At 36.5% G+C, this 22,172-nt stretch overlaps 2 protein-coding genes across 2 annotated transcripts; both read right to left on the reverse strand.

Annotated features, from left to right (window-relative positions):
- Positions 1-372: 372 nt before the first annotated feature.
- Positions 373-1,955, reverse strand: LOC129760472 (uncharacterized). Its single transcript, XM_055758114.1, has one exon. The coding sequence runs from the start codon at positions 1,953-1,955 to the stop codon at positions 426-428; it is 1,530 nt and encodes a 509-aa protein (XP_055614089.1). The 3' UTR covers positions 373-425.
- A 1,318-nt stretch (positions 1,956-3,273) lies between these two features.
- On the reverse strand, positions 3,274-19,203 carry LOC129760471 (uncharacterized). Its single transcript, XM_055758113.1, has 6 exons — positions 19,050-19,203; positions 7,916-9,163; positions 7,655-7,857; positions 7,052-7,462; positions 5,485-6,994; positions 3,274-5,115 (listed from the first exon to the last, which is right to left on the reverse strand). The coding sequence occupies exons 2-6, from the start codon at positions 9,128-9,130 to the stop codon at positions 4,252-4,254; spliced, it is 4,203 nt and encodes a 1,400-aa protein (XP_055614088.1). The 5' UTR covers positions 9,131-9,163; positions 19,050-19,203; the 3' UTR covers positions 3,274-4,251.
- Between the last annotated feature and the right edge of the window lie 2,969 nt (positions 19,204-22,172).

Below are 22,172 nucleotides of genomic sequence, written 5' to 3' on the forward strand. Positions count from 1 at the left end.
AATCTGAATCTGAAATCTGAATCTGAAATCTGAATCTGAAATCTGAATCTGAATCTGAAATCGGAATCTGAAATCTAAATCTGAAACCTGAACTCGGTATCTGAAATTCGAATTCGAAATATGAAATCTTAACTTGAAATCGAAATAAAAAATTTCATTCATTCATTTTGAGCTTAATAGAAGTCTTTCAGTGCATTTAAATTTAAAACCTAAATTTTTCATAGTTCTGAATTTCAGAGTTGAATATTTATCATAGTTGGTGCATAAGTTGAACAGAATTTCAACTAAAATCTGTATTATTGAACATTTTTGCTTATCCAATTTACAGTACAATCTTCCAAACTTTGATACAAAGTTAAACTGGTGGTGCTTTGTTAATCTACACATTTATATTTTTGTATTGGACTTATCTAATGAAGGTGTTTTTATTTTACGTGGACAACGTTCACCATCCGGTGCTGATTGGGCACGATGACTTTCGCACAGGCATCCGGACTAATGGACAGTTTAACCATATCCCGTAGGGCAGCCGTAGCTTTGGCGCGGTTCTTCAGCTGATCGAAGATCCGTTTCTTGCTGTCCTTGAACTTCTGGAAACGGCTCTCCCGAGCCAGGATTCTTTCCTGCAGCTGGATTAGCTTGAAGCGTTCTTGTTCCAGCGTTTGCTTGAGGTTCTGGGCGTGCATGTTTCGTTCCAGCTGGTTGTCAATCCGAACCCGCTGCCGATAAACCGTGAGCACCCGATGGCGTATTTCTTCTGCTCGCTGCACGCGTTCCTCCATGTGGTCGGCCAGGGATTGGCGCCAGATATCTTTGTCAAGGATTTTCTCCTCTTGGTTAACGGTGGCATCTTCGATGCGTTTGAGTTCTCGATTTTTTTTCTCACACTCCTTGATGCCCTTCTTGATCTCGAGGGTTTTCAGCAGATTGGTCGACCGGATGTCCTTTTGGCAGATTTCATTTTGAATTCTCTCTATCTGTTGTTGTTCTAAGCGGGCAAGTCGTTGCTTCCGTTGACTTTTTTCTATCTCTTCGATGCTCCGTTTCTGTTTGATAGCTTTTTTGTAGTTGCGTTCCTGTTGGTCCAGCAGAGACTTCCTGTAGTGCTTCTCCTGCTCCCAGCACTGCTTGGCTACAACCGATTCTTCGAGACGTTCAATTTCTTTGATCCGTTTGAGGACCATGCAGTGAAGGATTCTTCGATCGTGATCCGTGAGTTGAGTGCCTTTCTGGTCCAGCATTTCGGTAATCTTGGAAGAGTGCAACCGGTTGCAGATGTTCTGCATATCGTGGTTGGCCTCGCCAATCATGCTTCCCTTGTAGGTGGATAGATCGCTTGTCGAAAGACACCGGGCCGGCTTCATCGTTGCCTTCAGTAACCGTGGGTTTCCGGGAGTGACTTTCGAGGACATGCTGGATGTGCTACGTTTGCTACGATCCGTGGACATTGGACGGACCTTTCGTTGGTAGTGAGGTTTCTTGGGCTGATCTCCGGATTGTTCCGACGTGAGCTGACTATTGCTATCGAAACGTGTTAGCTCTTCGAAAATTTCCTCGTCACACCACTTAGGTGAATTCATTCCGTCGCACGCAGTTTCGCAACTTGGCGGGGGTGGGGGTGAAAAATTGTAGTTGATGTTAAAATTATAATTGTAGCAACAGCTGTAGCTCATAGATGTAGAATTTTGACCACTCTGACACCCAGGACTAGGCCCTGTCGGATGTCGTTCCGATGGTTGAACATTTCTAGAAATCAAACGCCTCGGGCTGCTGGGCATCACAGGTGACAGGGACAGCGAGGACGATGATGATGGCTCCGATGCTGTTGGTGGAGGTGCCGGTGAATTCCCCATCCCATCTAATTCAAAAGATAGCACACTAAAATCATCACTTGGAAGGCACTCAATTTTCGAAGATTTGAATTTACTTTTCAGTTTTTTCTTTAACTTTAACATGATTAAAATGACGAGAGAATAACTCTAGTGAAGGGATAAAACGCGTAGCTTGAATAAAAACAAAGCTCAGAACTAGTGAAAGTGTTGCGATGTGATCGATCCAACGGTAGAAATTTCGAAACGACGTTGCCAAGGAAGCGACACGGCGTTCCGGTCTATTGAAAAGGGTTCCGCTGCCGTTTGGCGCGTAAACATAATACAGCTCTGCCCTCGTGAGGGTTGTTAAGAAATTTTCCTATTCTTGATAGATTGCAGACTTAAGCACTATAACGGAACTATTCCAAGTCGGATGTGATGAGTGCTAATCATTAAGGAATGCGTCGTTGTGCGTATCAAAAGAGGGGGTAATTGTGCAATACACACACGCACTTTTGATTGGTTGGAAGGAAATTCCTTCGTTGTTGGCTAGTTGAAAGATATAGGTAGATAGACAAGAACGAATTCTTTTCAAAATTCGTTAAAAAGTTTATTTCTATGATTTTTTTTTATATTGTTTAAATTACATTGTTTTATTCATCTCTACCAGGCAACATTTTGAACTTTTAAATATTTTAGAGAAATTATGATTTTAATTACATACCCATCCAGTTTAACTGTGTTGTGGTTAGGTCCTCCCCAGGGTAGCTATAGAACCCCGAGCAGACTTTGATGCCTAAACCGATAGCAAACAATAAACAAAATTAGCTATCAATGCCACAATGATATCATAATTAAGTATCGCCTTTTTTCCCGATGGCAAAATAAGGTTTCACTGAAGCATCAAAATGTCGAAAGATGATACCAAACCAATTCCTAAATAAGTCATAGAGACCAAAATGAACTGCTAAACCTAGGTATTTTCTCGTTTTTGAAATTTTATTCTGTAATATTAACATGAATCGGAATATGAATCTAGAATATGAAATCATAGGCCAAAAGATCTTAAATGTAGATAGGAACTGTATTTGAAAAACAAAATTCAACACTTTCTTTTGTAAATAACAAATAACTTTTGAATGGATGCAAATTGATGACATTTTTTTAGTAAAACTTCCTAGTAATGTGATGTTGATATGTGCAAAATTATAATTTTGACGCGACTTTGAAAATGCAGCCTCATTAAAAGACCTCAAAACCACTGAAAATCAAACATAATTCCATTTGGTAAAATCTTTTAAAGAGATCTATTGCATTCGATGGTGAGCAAAAATTTGACTTATAGCGAAGACGATTGACGAACTCAACTAAACAAATACTTTTTTTCAGATATTTTCATCGCTTGGTATGATTCAACCCCGAACTGAATAAATACTGTGATATTTGATTAAAAAAGAAAACCTTTTATAAGCTAAAATTCTCTTTATTTGAAATCTTTTAATACAGTAGTACCAAAAAGTACAAATACAAATAGACTAAAATGGATGGAAGTTAATAAAAATAAATGCTAGCGCACAATTCCCTAACGGTGGATGTTTCCAATTTTTTTCTATCTTAAAAAACTTGAATAAAAGTAGGTTCACAAAAGTTTAAAAAACAAAAATAAAACCGAGTATAGAAAATAGCAAGACAACATTGTCTTTTACTTATGGCAATCAAATGCAAATATTTGAGCAACAGAACTATAGGACTAAACCGTGTGTACTGTACGTGTGTCTATGTATGTGTGATCGTAAGTTGCTAAGTAAATGCCAAACTTATATAGTTAGTTAAAAAACCAAAAATATTTCCAATAATTAGAATTGCTTGTTTCACATTGCTAAAAACGTTTGCGAATTTGTTTTGCTACTACGTTAAAAACACGATCGATCGAAATGGTTTCTAAGATTTTTGTTAATTTTTCTCACGATTAAAATCCGACTGTGTATAATTTTTCGCTTAATACTTTCTAAGGTTAGCGATTGATTCGTTTTAGAAAAACGAAAATTTGTCTTTTGTCTCTCGTTCACATTACGCGCCATTTGCAATAGAAAATGGCTATCACACTTACATTTCTGTTGTTTTGTTTTCTTTTTTAACTTACAAGCTAGAGATGTATAAAGAAATTGGGGTTAAAAACTTGCGCTAGCGTCCCTCGAGTTCGCTGAGGGAAGAATACTTTTAAGTAAACATTGAAAAATGACGGGCTGCTCGCACAATTGGTAGATGCTGCTGGTTTATAGATGTATGGAGTATTTTTCCAGAGATGAGCTGTTGAAATCCTTATGAGTTGGCACGTATCTGCGCTTGGTGCTCATTTGAGCACGGCAGTGTAGAAAATGTACATCAAGATGTAGTAGATCGAGGTCATTATGGATCGAGCAGCTCCGCGTGACCTTAGTCATATATGAAAAGAGGATCCGTTGTTATGCATTCGAACTGGCGATTCGAAATTGATTATTATTCTGTTCTGGCTCGGCTGATATAGTCGAAGGTAGTACAGGTAACCTTCGTCGTCGATGGTAAAGAATTTGTTGAAATCTCGATTGATGATAAGTCTTTCTGCGGAACCGATCAATTTGATGCAGGACAGCAGCTGGGGTTTGTTGGATGGACCGACCTTGTGAAGCCACTGCTGAGCAGCTTCATCGAAGTCGAACATAAACGATCCGTTGCGGGCAGGGCTGGCGGCCATTGGTGAAGAGAGGCCCGAAGAACGGCTTCCGAACGAAGATCGGTGTATATCCAAGGCATTCGATGTTATAGATGGACGAGATTTGTAACGATTGGAACGCCTTTTGATATCGAACGGATCTAGCCGAGGATTGTTGATAACGTAGTCCAAGCTCCAGAACACGATCTGTTCACCAATGCTGACTAAAATGTGAGGACTGTTGGGATCAAGCCAGGGACTAAAATACATCGAAGCTATAGCGTATTTGTGCGATTCGAGAGTGGCAATAAGTTTGTGATCTTCGGTATTGTAAATTTCAATAGCACCCTTTTTGTAACCTATGGCTAGCACCTCGCCGTTGGTAGACAATGCACAGCTCGAGATACGACGCGGCAGAGAGTTTTCCGATTGTCCGTAAATGTAGAGCAGTCGTAGCTCTAGAGAATTTTGTTCGTCTAGGTATATTCCTAATTGCAAAATAGCACCTTTGGTCGTACATATGATCAGGTATTGCTCATTAAAAGCTGATGCAGCATACGTTAGGCTGTAGTCGAGTCGATATTCGCTTTCCTCGGTCAGTATGTTGATGATCTGGAATGGAATTCAAATTTCATTAACTTTTTAAACATAAAAGAGCAAACCCTTGCAAGGTGAGCACTGAAAAAGATTTCTGTACTATTAAAAGGTATTTTTGATTTATGAATCCGATCACGAGTTACTAAATAGATTCTGAATATTTATATTGAATGGTGGTTTACATTCAATTCGGATGAGCACCTAGCAAAGAGTTTGATGAAAAACAAAATCCTTTTCGAAATAGCAATGCAGTCATTATATTTATTAGGAAATACATGAAAACTCTTACCACGCTTACCTAGTGTTAGTAACTTGCTAATTGATTGGAATATCGCCTTAATCGAAGGTTAGTGAATGCAAGAAATAAAGAAACAGTCTACCTACCATAACAGAGCAGTTTTCGTAAACAAGCACCAGATACCGTTCCATGAACATGTAACATTCACTAAACTCTTTTTCGATTTTAATTTTGGACACACCATCTATCAGGATTATGCAACTCTTATCAGTCGCAGCAACCAGCACCTTGGTTTCCTCGTAATACTTGAGCAAATTTATTGCTTGTTTCATGTTTAGGATAACCTTGGGTCTAAGATTCTCATCATTTGCGGTACTCCATTCCTTCAATCGTAGTACTTCCCCATTTTTTAATCCTAAATAGTATTCAGAACTAGTATGGATCAATTGGCGGATATCGCTATTCAATGGAAGATTTTCGACCATTGGAATCAGCTTCTGGAAATCATCACAATCTTGAATAGTTTTAAAGCTTAGCTCCTGTATGATGCGCTTGCGATCGACAGTTTTTACGGTAACAGGTTCCTGATCAAAATCGACTAGGAAGTGGGAGTTTCCCTGCAGCTCATACTGGTTGCTTACCAGCTGGTTTGTGGCAGTTACCATAAGAGAGTACATATTTATAAAATTTCCGTTATCTGCCGAGGATGAAATCAGTATGTATCGATACTGATCATCATCAAGCGAATAAATGTCCACGTCCAGTATACTATGGCTGATATTAGTACGACGCACTTCCACGTGATCCTGAATGCTGAAGAATGAGATCCCTTGTGTGGTTCCCAAAATAATGTACTCGTAGTCATCCGAAATGGCACTGCACGTATTTTGATGGTAAGCTGGAGTTTCGTAGATAATCTCAAAGCTATCGGTATAAAGCTGATTGCGTTTATCGCGCTTTAATTTGCACAACCGTATCTGGTTCTTGCTCACCGATACCAAAGCATTACCTATGTAATGGATATTCACAACTTCTGGTTCGTCAAAGCTGCATTCAACACTGGTTGAGCTTAGGTTGAAGATGTATCCTTTGCCATCTCGCGTCATTAATAGTATTTTCGGAAGACGAGTTGGATCGTCCACCAGTAACTTCATAACGTATGTATTTTTTATCTTTGTCTTGCAGCTCGTATCTTCTATGAAGTTATTCTGAAACTTGTAGATGTATAAAATACCATTCTTGGTGATAGCAAATAGTTCCGACTTGTCGTTCACGGTGGGTTTCTTCGGAACCACACAAAAGCTAACAAAAGGATCCAAGAAATCATGCGATCTTAAGCACTGCATTCGACTGCGAGAAGTACCATCACTTTCGTGTTGCCGGGGATTTCTATCTTGGGGAATATTCTTCATTGACCATACATTAAGCGATCCCATTTCGTCCAGGGCCACAAGAAAATTGTTAGCGATTTGCATATCCTTCACAGTTCCTTCACAACCGTCAAATATCGTCGAAGGAGCCGAATACGTCGGGGAAAGGTCAGCCAACGAGATCTTATTATCTTTGAAACTGACCAAAGCTGATCCGGAGTCAAGAAAACGAACCTTGATTGGAGCACTTCTAACCTGCACCAGTTGATGTTGATGAGTGTGATCACTGAAAAAAAAATTCAATATTAAATCTGTGTTGAACACAACGTTCCCTGAGACTTACATGTCGCAGAACCAAACACGATTGTCGTAATGACGTGCCTGGATTCTGGCCTCGGTAGCAATCATTCCCGTACAGTTGAGGGCCAGCTGGAGCAAGCAAGTGTCTGCCGATTTCGTTAGCAACACTTCCGAGCTCATTAGGAACTCAGTCAACAGTTCGGCGTACTGTTCCGGATCCTTATGTTGGAAGAAAATACGATTCTGGTACTGGCGCAGATCACCGACCGTATTCGGCAGCCCACTAAAGCGCAGCTTCTGTTCTAGAAAACCAAAATCCAGAAACAGAACCGGAAACAGTTCATTCATACCGGCTTGCTGAATGTGATTGGCAATGTAAAAGTGGAAATAGTGATCATTCGGAAGGAATTTCAGCAGATCCAGCTCAATGCGGTGTTGAAGGGCCTCCGAAATCCTAAAAAATGAATACTTTAGTAGCAAAACATGATTACGTTTAGTAACATTAAAGAGTTAAATCGTTGAAAAGTTAACTGGCGATTTCGGTGCATTGTGCTCATTGAATAGAAAACGTAAACTTAGTACGGAATGACAACTCGTCAAAGCGAATCGAAGTGAATGGAATTTAGTTCTGTGTGTGCAATATTACCTATAGCTTTCAACCAATCGGCGATGGAGGTTAGCGTAATTTTCACCTGGTCTGTCTTTTAGTAGAAAACTATGACATACATAATGCAGCACGTAATACATCTCAGTGTTGCAAGGCCGCTTGTCCAGTAGACCTTTTTTGAAAAGCTGTTCAGCCATGTCTACCGTCTGCTTGTCCGAAAAATTCCAATAACGTTGGAGTACCTACACAAAAGGATGGATTCTTTTGGTGACTGTTTAAAACTGAATTTCTGGTACTTACACTGGCTGGAATTTTCACATTATCTCGGAAGATTACCAAACTTCTGAAGGCTTCCTGTTCTTCCTGGGACAGCTGATCCAGAATCGATTTGATTGTCATATTTTCGATGGCGATTTTATGCCGACTGAGTTCACCAGCCAGTTGTCTCCAAATTGTCTGCACTTGGTCATCGGAAGGATTATTGTGGGCGCCTTGAGCGTAGGCGGACATTTTGCGTGCGATCAGCTTGATCACGAAAGGATTGCCTTTGCAGGTTCTGTAGATCTGGTGTGCTTCCTGGGGCAGATGATCCGCTTTCAGAAGAAGTGCTTTCCCAAACAGTTCCATGCTCTGATCTTCCGTGAATCCGGCTGGCAATTCAACTACTAAACGCTCGTTTTCATTGATGCTTTCAATCACATTCTTGTCGCTTGTTATGACCAACGTTTTGCACTTGAGATCAAACGATTTGATGAGATCGGGATCGCGCACGTGTGACAGAACCAGCAAACTGTTTCGATAACGGTCTTCGAAAAGTTGAATTAGGCGCCTTTTCCGAAGATAGATCTCGTTGGTCGGATATCGTCCGTTATAAGTAACGTCATCCGATTTGAAGTCGGTTTCCATCTGGAAACTGAGGTGTTCCAACAGTTCTAGGGTCTGTTCCGGAGCTTTACAATTAGCCAAGCTCAGGTAGAAGATGTTGTAGCCCATGTGTTCGACGATGGAGAAATTCTCGCAAGCTTGGCTAACTAGCGTCCATTTACCGGTTCCGAATCCTCCGTACACGAACAAATATCTCTGGCCGCGAACACCGTGTTTCAGTTGTTTTAGATACTTTTGAATCAGCCAGAGCTGCTCTCGCCGGAACACGTTCAGCTCGTCGATGTTGGGAACGGTTGTGTTGGTTCGATAGGACAGATATCGGCTAATGGGCCCCGTGATTCCACCTCTCAAGTCCTCCTCGTGCCGATCAACGATCCACTTGTAGAAGGGTTTGAGCACTTCCAGGAATTCCTTAATGATAAAAATGTTACCGGAGCGGATTTTGTGTTCCAAAATGGTAAAGATCAAATCGAGTCGGTCATCCTCGTTTGATTCGGCGAGTATTTCGTTATATTCGGCTTGGCTAAAAATTTTCTTTTCCACTAGCCCCTCCTGGATGTCTTCGATATCCAGGTCATAGAGTTCTTCGCGGAGCAGCCGCAGGTGTAGCAGTTCATTAGAGGTGGTCATTTTGAGTGTTACTGTTTATTGGTGGGTGTGTTACTGAAATTACAGGAAAAAGGTGAATATTAGATTTAGATTTTACGAGTATTATTTACAACATTTAGTGTCTAGACTCTAGCCCAAATCGAAAAGAAGATTCTTCACGTCAAATATTTCCAAGCAACTGTGGCTACAATGCCAATGAATTTTGGAAATTTCAATATAAGTTCAAATGAAATAAGGCCAAAGAAAACATAAGAGAAAAAAGTTAAAACAGCCTGTCTGCCGAACAACCGAACTAGCATATGCATGGAAACTGGATCGTAACTTCTTAACCGAAATACATACATGTACTTTAGAGTGGCCCTAATCGGGCGAGTTTTGAAAATCTCATGGAAAATCAAATCATGGAAGGGGTTCGATCTGGCTCAATAACTTTGGACTCTATCGACCGAACACATTGCGGACCAAATACTCAAAGTTTCGCTCGAATTTGAAATTTTAATTTTTATGTCAAATGCATGAAACGTCAACATTGGTGTTATCTCGAAAAAATTTTGGCCAAAAATCGACTTTCTACGTTTTGATACTGTTTTTTTTTATATAGGGGAGAGTGGGGATACTTGATCCCCTTTTCTTATTTTCACCATATCTTTTTGGAAAAATTTAGCAACTCGCCGTCTTTGACATTTTCTGACAGCTTGTAACTTCAAGTTTCTATGCTCCAAAAATTAGAACGATACTTGAACCCGTTGAAGAGCTAGAAGCATTTTCGTGGGAGTAAAAAAAATGCGATTTTTCTGAAGTTAGGGGAGACTTGATCCCCTATTGAAGGAGACTTGATCTTTTATTCAGGAAGCCCTAATCCTTGTATAAAAATCAAACAAAACCCCAAGATAGAATGTTAATTGACTATTTCGGTCATGTTTGTTCTCATTTCACAATTTATAGCAGACATAAGAAGAAAATTCTATAACTTTGTCTCAACGCTAACAACATTGCATACTTAAAGGCGCAATTTTTTATAATTTAGAAAAAAATAATTATTTTTGCTCTTTTCTTTAGACAATTATTTGATAAATATTAGTTTTTGGATAAATATTAGTAATTTCGTAATCAGCAATCATAACGATCAATTCAGAACAAGAATATGCCGTTTGGAAGGGGGATCAATTGTACCCAATTCTAGGGGATCGATTGTACCCATAATCAACATTTTAGAAAACTTTTTCTGAAAAAAGTTGAGAGTTTTCCATTGCTTTGAAAATATGGCATTATGAAGTTCATTTTACGCTCGAACGATTGATACATTGGAACAAATATTTTTTTCATAATTTTCCCATGTAAGGAACATTTTAAAGTGATGAAAAAAGATCTTCAAGTTACATTTTGTGAAATTTTTCAAACAAAGTTCAATTTCTCAAACAATTATTTTGTTAAACAAATTTAAACTGCAAGCATTGTTATTTTGCTCATTTTGGCACATTTTTCTAGAACATTTGATCTTTGTAAGACATTCCAGTCTCGAGATATAGCTAAGGAATCAAGTATCCCCAGGGATCAAGTATCCTCATTCTCCCCTACCTATAAATACTGAATTTGATACCTGGATTCGATTGGTCACTCATGTGCAAATTTCCATCACAATCCGATGTATAATAACGCCAATATCGCTAACACAATATTGCGTTTACTGAGAAAATTTCTAATCGCGCGACGGTAGCCTTCCGTGCGGTAGGCTAGCCGGAGCAGTAAACACAGTTAAAAAATTCACTTTTACTCACTAATTTCATTGAAAAGTTAAGAAGTAAATTCTTGAATCAATCTTCAATTCATTATTTTGCAAGAGAGGACAAAACATGAAGTCATCGGAATGAAATATTATTATTCTTAGTATTCATTTAGATTGAATTAATTACGAGCGTTAAAATCCCAGACAAAACAAAAAACAATCTACATCAGGCATGTCAAACTGGGGGTTCGCGGGCCGCATGCGGCCCGCGGCCTACGTTAGTGCGGCCCGCGTAGCCCCGTCTTAAATTGTCACAAAAAGAACACCACTGATTTTTATGTAAAATATTAATGCAATAAAACTAAAGCTAAATGTACCGATTTAACTAATTTTGGCTGCGGCCCTCCACGTCATAGAAAATTTTTAATGCGGCCCGCATACCTAAACGAGTTTGACATGCCTGATCTACATTATTGAAAACACATTTTTCCATAGCCTGAGAATTAACGAATTTGGCATGACGAAGATTTTTGATGCGATAAATGCGTCTATGATACTTTATATGCTGGTCGAATTCAATTATGTTGTCGTTAAAATGTAACAAATCTTATATGAGAAGTTAGAAATAGGAGTTGTGTACGGTGAATAATCTATTACAGGAAATAATACCATTCGCATCGCAAAAAATTGAACTGCGCACTCATAACTGCGAAATTTGTGCGATTTGTCAAATCAGTATAAAATCTGACGGTTTTCTACACGCTAACCGCTTTTCAGTTAAACTTTATACGGATAACTCCGACTGCAAAACGTCGTCGAACTCTAAACTTATTTAAACAACTACAGGTTTTCATTTTTTTTCGTGATTTTGACCGCTGATTGACCAAGCTCAAGGCAAACACATTTTTTTGTTTTATAAACAATAGATAATCCGATAATAATATTTGATATACATGTTTGTTTGACAACTTTTTATTAAATCATCTTTCAATGTTTTCCGCTTGTTCATCCGATTTAATTTGAGTCGATAAATAATCCTTATGTAGAACAATGCTCATTTTTTCCTTGAATACTGTAATTTTTTTTACAGTGGTACCCTACGGGAGCCCAAATCAGCTATCGCAGAAATAGAAAAAAAGAATGGATCAGCAATATTTCTCTTGTGTGGAGGACCCCTTTAAAAAGGGGTCATCCGAAAATCTAAAATTATTTTTATCATTCCTGGTCCTAGTGAGCATCCATGCCGAATGAGGCCCTTGGAGCCAAAGGGGTATAAATAACAAAATGGAAAAAATCGAGATAACCATCTAGAACGAATCCTTGACTGTCAAACATTATATGCTGTTTTAATAATAATCTTATTTCATTACTTTCTTATGTTTTGATCTCGTTGAAAAAATCCTGCTAACTGAAAATTATTTTTCGTTTGGAGTCAAAGGGGTACAAGTTTAGCAATTATACCCCTTTGCCACCAAGTAATTAACTTATACCCAGGGTTGCTAGCGATTTTTCGTTTTGAAATTCCAAAGTTTTTCCCGGTTTTCCCCCGGTGTTTAGCTATTTTCTGAATGCAGTTTTTTTGTACAAATCCTAAGACATGTTTGAGAAACAATTGTGTTTGTTTCCAATACAAAACAAATAATAACTTTTGTAGTGTCCTAGTCATTTGAACTAAAGATTCGTGAAAATATAGAAAATCGTGTATAAGACAGGTCAGAAATTTAATTGTTTGAATGTAAGCTATCCTTTTGTATAAGGTTAAAAACCTTGAATCAAAGATGAACTTGGATTTCGACAGGAGCTTTTTTCGATAGAATTTTTACATAAGACATAGGAAATTTTAAGCAAAAGTTTAACGTAGGAAGAATTAAACACTAAACACTTGCAATAAAATGCTTCGTTCTTCAGGCTAATTCAAACGAAATGCACAACAACAACAACATTGAAAAATCATTTTTTCTGGTTAAAACGGTGTGACTCTGCTGGAAAACGTCTTACGCTGTCAAATTATTTGTTCTCTGCATAAATTTATTAAAACTAAACTGGTACAGTCGAACCTGGATAAAGGAGAAACCTCTATAAGTGAGAGAAAACACCAACTTTCAAGGTTTTTAAAGCACAAAACCTAATCAAGTGACAGTGAGAAACCATCATAAGCTAGAGTCCTTTTCCTGACTAGACCAAGGAAATAAGATAAAATACCAGGATTGTATTGAAGTTTTGGAACCAAAATAATATTGGGTTACCAAAGAGCAAATATCCATAGTTCCATATTGAAACTCACTCGAGAAAACTTCGAACTGATGCATCAACTGGTTTCTTATAAATCAGTGGATTTTTATCATATACACATTGAATAGTTGCATTTCTAGATCATTTTGATGCTTTTATATGTCGCCGATCCTCTATAAAAAAAGAATCTGGTTTAGTTAGAAACCTCTTTAAACGAGAAAAAAGGTTAGTCCTTTAGACTCTCATTTATCGACTTTCGACTACAGTTAGTTTTGTTGATAATAGTTTCATTATTAAATTCATAACATTTGAGTTTTCCTTGTATATGTGGAGTACACGCAAAGAATCACATATTGCTCCGTAATTAGTTAAAAATACGATTGAAACTTCGTTTTTTGAGATAAATCTATATTGAGACTGCCAAGAACTACACTTAAATTTAGAAATTATTTAAAAAATATTTTTGAAATTCCGTGAAACAAATTCAAGTTTGACAATTTTCCCGGTAAGGTGCCGAAATTCCCGGTTTTTTTCCGGTTTCCCGGTGACGCGATGAAATTCCAAAGTTTTTCCCGGTTTTCCCGGTTCGCTAGTAACCCTGTTAATACCCCTTTGCCACTAACCCAAATGTTATTTCCAGTTAGAAGTGTTTTTTCCATCGGGACGAAAAATTAAAAAAAAAGTGGAATTTAATTTGCATTTGAATAGAAAATTATGTTTGAAAATTTACTATCAACAGTTAATCATTTCATTGCATTTAGTGATAATTCTAGTGAACAAAATATTAACAAATTTTGAATTCTAAATCCCAATAAATGAATCCCAAATTCCTGATTTCTGGTCATAATTATAGAGTGTTCCACAAATTTCGGACTAGGCTCAATATGTATTTGTATGAGATGATTGGGTTAACGTTGAAGCGCTAGTCGTAAAGTAATGTTAAACAATGATGAGCGAAAGTCCATGTCCAATGTCCAATTTATCAGGAAAAGGCGCAGGAAACATGCAATGATTGAAAATTCATAAAGAAATAACTTTTACGAATTATTTTTATAATTATCCTGATAAAAAATTGTTGTTTGAAGAGATTTACTTTAACCTGACAAGACATGAAGTCTCTTGATTAACTGTACCAGGGAACATTTCCCATGATAATAGTAAAAAATGAGTATGTTAATAAATAACATGTTTTCTGAATAATATCAACAAGACAAAATCACTTGAAAATGGAAATTTGTTGGTGGCAAGGGGGTATAAGTGAATTTTTTGTTGGCAAAGGGGTATAAGTGCATGTGTTTGAAGCCAAAGGGGTATAAGTGCAAAAATCAAAAATCATGTGTAGCTTCAATTAACGTCAAATAAAGGTTGTTTTTCTGAAAAATAGTGTTCAATGATTTGTTTTTATTTTAGAAGATCAAACTGATTGAAAAATATTATGAAAAACATCTATGGAATTTATTGGAACATAACGAACATTGAGTTGCTTTTTTTCGAAATCAGCTTCAATGCACTTATACCACTTTAGCTCCAAGGGCCTCATATTTAATGTTGCTATTATTTTGGCACTAATCGGCATTGATTTGGCATTGATAGCCCATTACGTGGCTACGTCAAGCTTCTAAAAAACAACGTTTGCTCGTGGTGGCATAAATAAACTTTAAACGAAGTTTGAACTAATTTAAATTGCCTCTATATATTGTTTTTTACACATTTCATTTGAAGGTTTAGATCAGTGGTTTTCAAAGTGGTCCCTCCCGCCCCCGTGAGGGCGTTGAGAGCTTCCAGGGGAGCGGTGAGCTCAATTTTAAAATTTGGGGTGCGTTGAAAAGGCTCAAGGGGGCGGTGATGTCGTAACTCACAATCACGAAACAACATAGATTTTGAATAACAACGAGTAAACTCGATGCCAAACAATGAAATAACGTTACAAAACTAAACATCAGGCTGAAGACTAAAATATCGATAATTTCACAGAGCTGCCAGCAAATTTTTGTTCTACTATCTCAGTATTTTTTTTTCTAAAAATGTATCTAGAAGATACTTTGAAATTGTCACAGGATTTTTATACGCTCTACATGTTGATCTTGTTTTGTAAGATTATTTTGGGTTATACTTAAAAAGAATAATTTTAGATGGCAATGCTTGGTAATTTTTAAAATGTATTGTCTTATAAGAAATCTTCTTAACAGAAAGAAAAATCTTCGAAAAAACCTGTGTAAAAAGGAGTCATTTGTAATTTGATGATAGCTATTTGGAACGAAAATATGGAAGAATTATTTTTGGAAAGAGAATTTACTTATTCATCTTTATTTCAATTGGTTGAAAAAATCAATTGTGCCATTTGCAATGAATTAATTTTTAATCTATTCGGTTATCACTAACATTGCCGGAATTCAGTTATTCGAATTTTATTTAAACTTCAGACCTTTGAATGCTGTATAACTTTGAACAGAACTCAATTTCAGATATCAAAAAATTATAGTATTTTTTACGTTATTTCTCCGGCTCGACAGTAGTTAGATTCTATTTTTTTTAACTTGTCAAAAATAAAGGTTTTGATAATGAACTCTAAAACATATACGAAAAGACTGTATTCAATAATACAAATTATGGTGAATAAAGAATTTTGTTTACCAAAATTTAAAAGTTACGAATTTATATCAATTATATGGTTCAAGTAATTGTCCAGGAAACTTTGCGATTTTATTTCGAAAATCTGAAAAATCACGAGAATTTTGCAAAAGGGGGCGGTGAGTGAAAAAAGTTTGAAAACCACTGGTTTAGATCTTAGAATCCTACATAAAATGTACCTAATTTACGGCAACCCTTGCTAAGCTGCCCCAGCAAAGAAAAAGTTGGTCCATGAACTTTGTATTTAATGCAACACGTCAATAAGTTTATCATTCTTGCAAATGCATAGGCCCGAAAAAATCCAAGGTTTATCTAATCTGTAAATTGACGCTCACCAACGTATTAAAAAAACGATCGTCAAAGATCATACTAATATTATCTACTTACACCCAACGCTAAGCACTAAACGGTGCAATATATCTCTCACTTGACTGTTGAAGCAAGCAAAAAAAACTTGTAAACATTAGCGATAATGATCGGTCCGTTTCGGTTGAACCACTTATTATTTATTTGCCACCTCAAACCGCAACAACAACAAAAAACCAACGATATCAAACACACAACACGGCGGACGGATGTAAACTATCGTATTACAATAATTACCTTACGGCCGACGACGACGACCAATTACAAAGATTTCAGTATCGTGCCAGACTAATATTATAGTTACAAAGTGTATCGCTATCAGATTTCCCGAGCAGTCACATCATTATAATATGTTTTCTAGGTCTAAGAGGTGGTAGGTAATGTTTTTACTTAAAATCCAATCCACCATACCATGCGTTAGGATTTTTCCTGCTTAGCTAGATCTGTTAGTCATTTGAGAATTTCACTCATTTCATCAATGGCTTCTCGGTGCCTTGCACCTGAACGATTAGGTAGCGGAAAACCACTTTTTTGTGGAAAACACTCGTGACCTGTTGAGTGGGGAATGCGTGCCCCATAAAGTTTAACCCCCACCTCTCCCCGATACACGCGATGCGGACACTCAATCCATTATTGGGTTTATTTTATCGAATAATCTTAAGTGACCGAATCAATGTTCATTTTCTGATTGAAATTTGATTAAAAAATAAGTCATTTATTATGTTTGTACTATAACTGTTGTAAGCCCTTTTGAAGTTTTCCCCTGGATTAAGGAATATTTCACACGGAAGCCTCCTGGAGGTAGTCACTGAGCAATCACGTTAAGGAATGACACAACAGAAACAAAAGCAACAAGCATCCCCCGTATGGAAGAATTTAGACTCTAGGTACGCCATGAGCTAGCTCATCGAAGATTTGAAGCAACGCAACGGTAAGGCATATCAAGGCATTTTATTGCTTGTAGTTGCTAGAACTAGAGGGTGATGTGCGGTGGGCCGCCCCATGCACAGGCTAATAAAGGAAACAAAGAAATATTTGCTGCATTGTGATACATACATTCGGACGCGAGCAGTCGACAACTTACCTAGCCCGACTTTTTAATCTGATAGTTTGAAGCATGCATATCAGTCTACGCAAGCTTAATAGACATGGAGGTTTCCCCCTGTACTAGGCAGCAAATTTAAAGCGAATATCAAATCATGAAAAAAGTATTTTTCCTGCTAAGTTACTTTGAATAACTTTGGGGATTAGTAATGCAATTCCATTTCAATATGAGAACTTGACTCATCTAGTCGAATTTGAGGATAAAGATAAATCATCAGGTCGAGTTGCAAAAAAAATTATTATTTTTTTGCTTTTTAGCATATATGTATTGAAATATTCTTTGAAAAATCCACCTTCTGGTGTCTGCATCCAACTGTTCAATTCATTTGACACAAATGTTTAAATTAAGTACATATGAAATTCATGTCGATAGTACACCCACAAATCAGACTCTACTCCAATAATGAACTTCCTTGAAGGCAGAATTATCGGTATAAGATTCTATGCCGGAACGACATTAATAAACATTCTTACAACTAGCATTATCCTGCCTGCGCAACCGCATTTTATATGATTTTTGTGACAACATTTTTTCTATAACATGAAGGTTAAAACGAACACAAACACGTATAAGATCTCAATGAAACTTGACGTTTCCTCGAAGAGATTCCTTTAACTTACACTAAGCGTACATCTTTCGAGAATATGATGGCTAACATCTTACAAATTCTAAAACCACCAACCCACAGAATGTGTACTATTTATGCCATGACCGAGAATTGATCTCATGACCGTTGACAAAGAAGACTAGAACGATATCTTCTAGGCCACGGGCGGCGACTTTACAATAAAAGTTATTTTAATTCTAACTTTCGAAATGAAGTCCAAGAAGTTGCATATTTCTTATGTAGATTAAAAAAAACAAATAATGGATTTTCAAGGTTTCATTTAAGAGAAAAACTTTTGCTTAAAGATTAAGTTCAAGTTCTTTCATCATTAATAAAATATTTCATTATAAGGGCTTGTGATATAGCTTAGGTGGCAAATCAGTTGCTTCCTGAGCCGATGTCCAAGAGTTCGAGCCCAAGAGTAAACATCGATCACAGTTGTACCGGATGAGTTTTTCAATAACTGTTCACCCACTGCAACGTTGGTATATAGATAAAGTCGCGAATGCCGTAAAGATGGTTAAACGACTATAATCGGAACAAAAAAAAAATGCATGATTAGAATCCTGTGAGTATTAAAAAAATAAATCTAGATTTTTCAAAGATTGCGGTCTTCAAAATAAATCCAAATTTTATTTTATATTTTTGGTTTCTTCCGGTTTGATTTTCTAAACTAACTTTGTTTGATAATAAAATTTAAATTTTGAATCCATAATTAGAACAATGAAACTGCGATCTCCTGCAATTTGAATCCCAAATGAAATTTCGATTCTTAAAATTAACTTCGAGCTGAATCTGAATCAGAATTTTTAATTTCAATTCCGGATGGTATTCCGTCTTTTGAACCTCAGTTCAACATCTGGATTCCGAATCTGAAAACGATTTTTTAATCTAAGTTTCATGCAGATAATAATTTCTTTTAATTATGAACCAAAAAGCGAAATTTGCATCAGAACCCTAACCATGAATTCTCATATTTGACTTCTGAATTTTCGTTTTCTGATATGAATTCTTTCTTCAGTTTTTTATTCGAAATTCAATTTGTAAATCTAAATAAAAATTGCGAATGATGAAACTGTTTCAGATTTTTCAATTCTAGATCATCATTATGAATTTTTTAAGTTCCAATTCTGCAAAATAATTGAAAGTTGTAATATTGTAATAGTTATATTTTTTTCCTTTTTCAAATTCCGAAATGATGAATTTCGAAGATGGAAGATGCCAAGATGCCAAGAAACCACAAAATATGGAATTTGTTCTAACCTAGGCTTACCATATATTTTTCCTTCAATATACGGGCCGTGCATTTACGGGTTATTTTCTCCAATATCCGCCAATATTTTATATCCGAATTGTTCACTATTCACTCACTAATCACTAATCATACTTCCACAGCCAGAACTTATGTCTGAGTCCCAAAGAACAATAAAAGCTAATTATTGTTCATCTTCTCGTTGTTCATGCTTTCAATCATTTTAACATAGAAATATTAAAATTATCAAAAACATAAAGTGGTTGGGCCTACTATGGAACAGAGAACGCAGAGATATCTGGAACACAGGAACAGGAAGAAACGTGGACCACCAGTACCATACGTTTCAAATGGGCAATATCGTTGGAAGCATGCTAAGAAAAATGCTCCTTGATGATGATGACTATGCGCTATGTAAAGTAGCTCCACCAATCGCAAGGATCATTCGTCAGTGGCTGGAAATGACTTATTTTGTACATAGAAATCACAAAATCTTGAGAATAGAGACATCTTACAAAATGGGATGTTATAAATATAATAATTTTAAAATTCTAAGAATTATTATTCTTCGTTCAACTGTTTTGAATTTCAATGTACAATCATTTCTGGTCATCGACCAAGGATAAAGCGCCTTTACTCGCTCTTGAAAATAAAAAGGAAACGGGAAACATTAAAAGAACATAAAACCTTTCGGGTCCTGTTTAGAACTCGAAAGGTTTTTTTTTAAGAATTTAGCATTTATAAAAAAATAATTCACCAAATCCAATAAAATTGAACTACTAAAAAACATGTTTTGCAACCAGTAAAAATAAAACATAATTATGTAAAAGCATAAATTTTCACAAAGAAACGATCTCACCAAAGTTCATCAAAAGGTGCTAGGTTTCCGCCGTTGTTATCTCCCAGTTCTTCCTGGTACTGGTAATCTTGAATTGGGTTGCTACTGAATATTTTCATTGATACTAATTCCTCCTAACTACCGCACTTCCGTTGTTTTGTAAATTCTAGATTCGAAACGACTAGACGCACTTCCCTTGTTTTCCATAAAATTGCTGTCAATCGCAGTAACCGATCCATTCCAAAAACAATTCTATCTATCCTTCTGCCAGGCAGCTCGTAAGACGAGAATTACAACAGGGAATAGTGTACCGCTTTAAAGCCGCCCCTTTTTCCTCACACTCTTTTAATTTCATGGAAAACACATAAGCTTTCTGCTTACATTGGATGATGATTCCATCCGGACACATATATTTTGAAATCGTCACGTCATCACTTCAACCAAAACAACCTTTTTCGTTCTAAACTCAGAACCAGAACAAACAAATGTTTAAAAAAATTTCCAAATTTCTTTCCAATTAGCGGTTCGACCCTCGGAAAGTTATTCTGCTTACTCGCAGGAATATAAACCAAATCCCAATATTTTATATCCGAATTGTTCAATAAAAATCATAAAACAAGCAATTGAAAAACTTTTTTTTGAAATCAATTTTAGGTTTCCAAAAATCGTTTTTATTGATTTTCTATGCTTGCTCTGAGTTGCTCAAAAATTAATTGGAATGCAAAATTCATAATTCAAATGAATAAAATCAAATTTTAGTTTGATTTTACAAAGAAAGTGAACAAAATCGGGCTACATCTGGGCAATCTGGCAAGCTTAGTCTTATCGCATTGAAATTCGATATTCGGGACTAAATTTCAATGTTTGAGAATTTTTTGGGAAAATTTTACTAAAATTGTTTACCTGGAATAAGATTTAGATGTTTTGGTTTAAGTTCTGAGTCGAGATTGTTACTCTTGTATAATTTTAGTCGTTCATCAATATTTAATTAGAAATTAGAAATTTTGAGTTTATAGAAAAAACATTTCACTGGGAATTTTGGACCCTCATGTGAGGGGTTAATCTTCCCCTGTTCCTACGGCCATTCTCAGTATAGTAATTTTAACATGTGCGAATTTTTGTGACGTTCTGTCATGAGGTTTTTAGACAGAATGAAGAAGTTTTTCAACTTTCATTTTTGGAAACCTTGTGAATCTATGATTTATGCTTTGGACCACCTTTTTGATTGAGACTAGTTAGTTTTGATTACGTTTTTTATTTCCTGAATCTTGACCTTCAAAATTACTTAAATGTTTAATTTCATCGAAATTATGATAAATTTAGCCGATTTTCCTCCTTCGGCACAAAAACTACATATTTCACTTTTTATCACTCCACTTCAGTTTACGCGTAATGGCGTGATTTCAGATCCAACCAAAGCAGAGAATAAACTTTTTGGGACATATTGAAGTGCAGGGAAAACGGTCACATTTGGAGACAGTCTTCTTAGTATATTTAGCAATTTATCGTGTTAATCGTTATTAAATACTGACTGATGGCGGCTTCCACAAATCGTCAGTCTCCTCAAGTACTAGACATCAAATTATGAAATATTTTGCGCATGATTTGACCACCGTATTTTGTTTATTTAACCGGTAGACAGCTTTTCTACTTTGTAGAAAAGAAGTCAGGCCTGTTTATTAGTCAGCTAGAGACGAACCAGTCAGAAAAATTTACTTTTTATTACCACTTCCCCGATTAAAACTTCTAGATTGCGTTCGATAAAACCTCTCACATTCCTTAAGTTCATAAAATCAATCATCTTTACTATTATGCAAATTTTAGCTCACTGTTAGATCCTCTAGCGCTCCTTAAACAATTTACTTTATGAACTTTGGTCGAATAGTTGATTTCCAGTTGTTATTGGGTATCCCACTGGGAGTTTCCTGGATTTTTCTGTATCTTGCCCAAAAAACTTGACAATTAGCTTCTGTTTTGGACGATATCTCAAAAACCACTTGACAGATTGGCACCAAATTTTTTACACGCTCACATTTCGTCTATGCATTCTGAAGTTATTCACAAAACAAAGTGTTGCATTTTTTTCGAATACACTCCTTACTCATACGCGTTCGGATTACATTGAGAAAAAAATCAAACCGATCAACAATGAGAAAATTTTGAACCTAAAATCTCAAAAATTGGGTGGCCAAACCACGACCCGCGACCAACTTTTTGTGACCCGCGAAGCTCTTTTCGGAAAAACCATGTTTTAAGAATTGAACGTTTTTCTTGGTTATATCGTTATATCATTTGGATAAATATAT

Source organism: Uranotaenia lowii, unplaced genomic scaffold, assembly GCF_029784155.1.
Source record: "Uranotaenia lowii strain MFRU-FL unplaced genomic scaffold, ASM2978415v1 HiC_scaffold_62, whole genome shotgun sequence".
Taxonomy (NCBI): Eukaryota; Metazoa; Arthropoda; class Insecta; order Diptera; family Culicidae; genus Uranotaenia; species Uranotaenia lowii.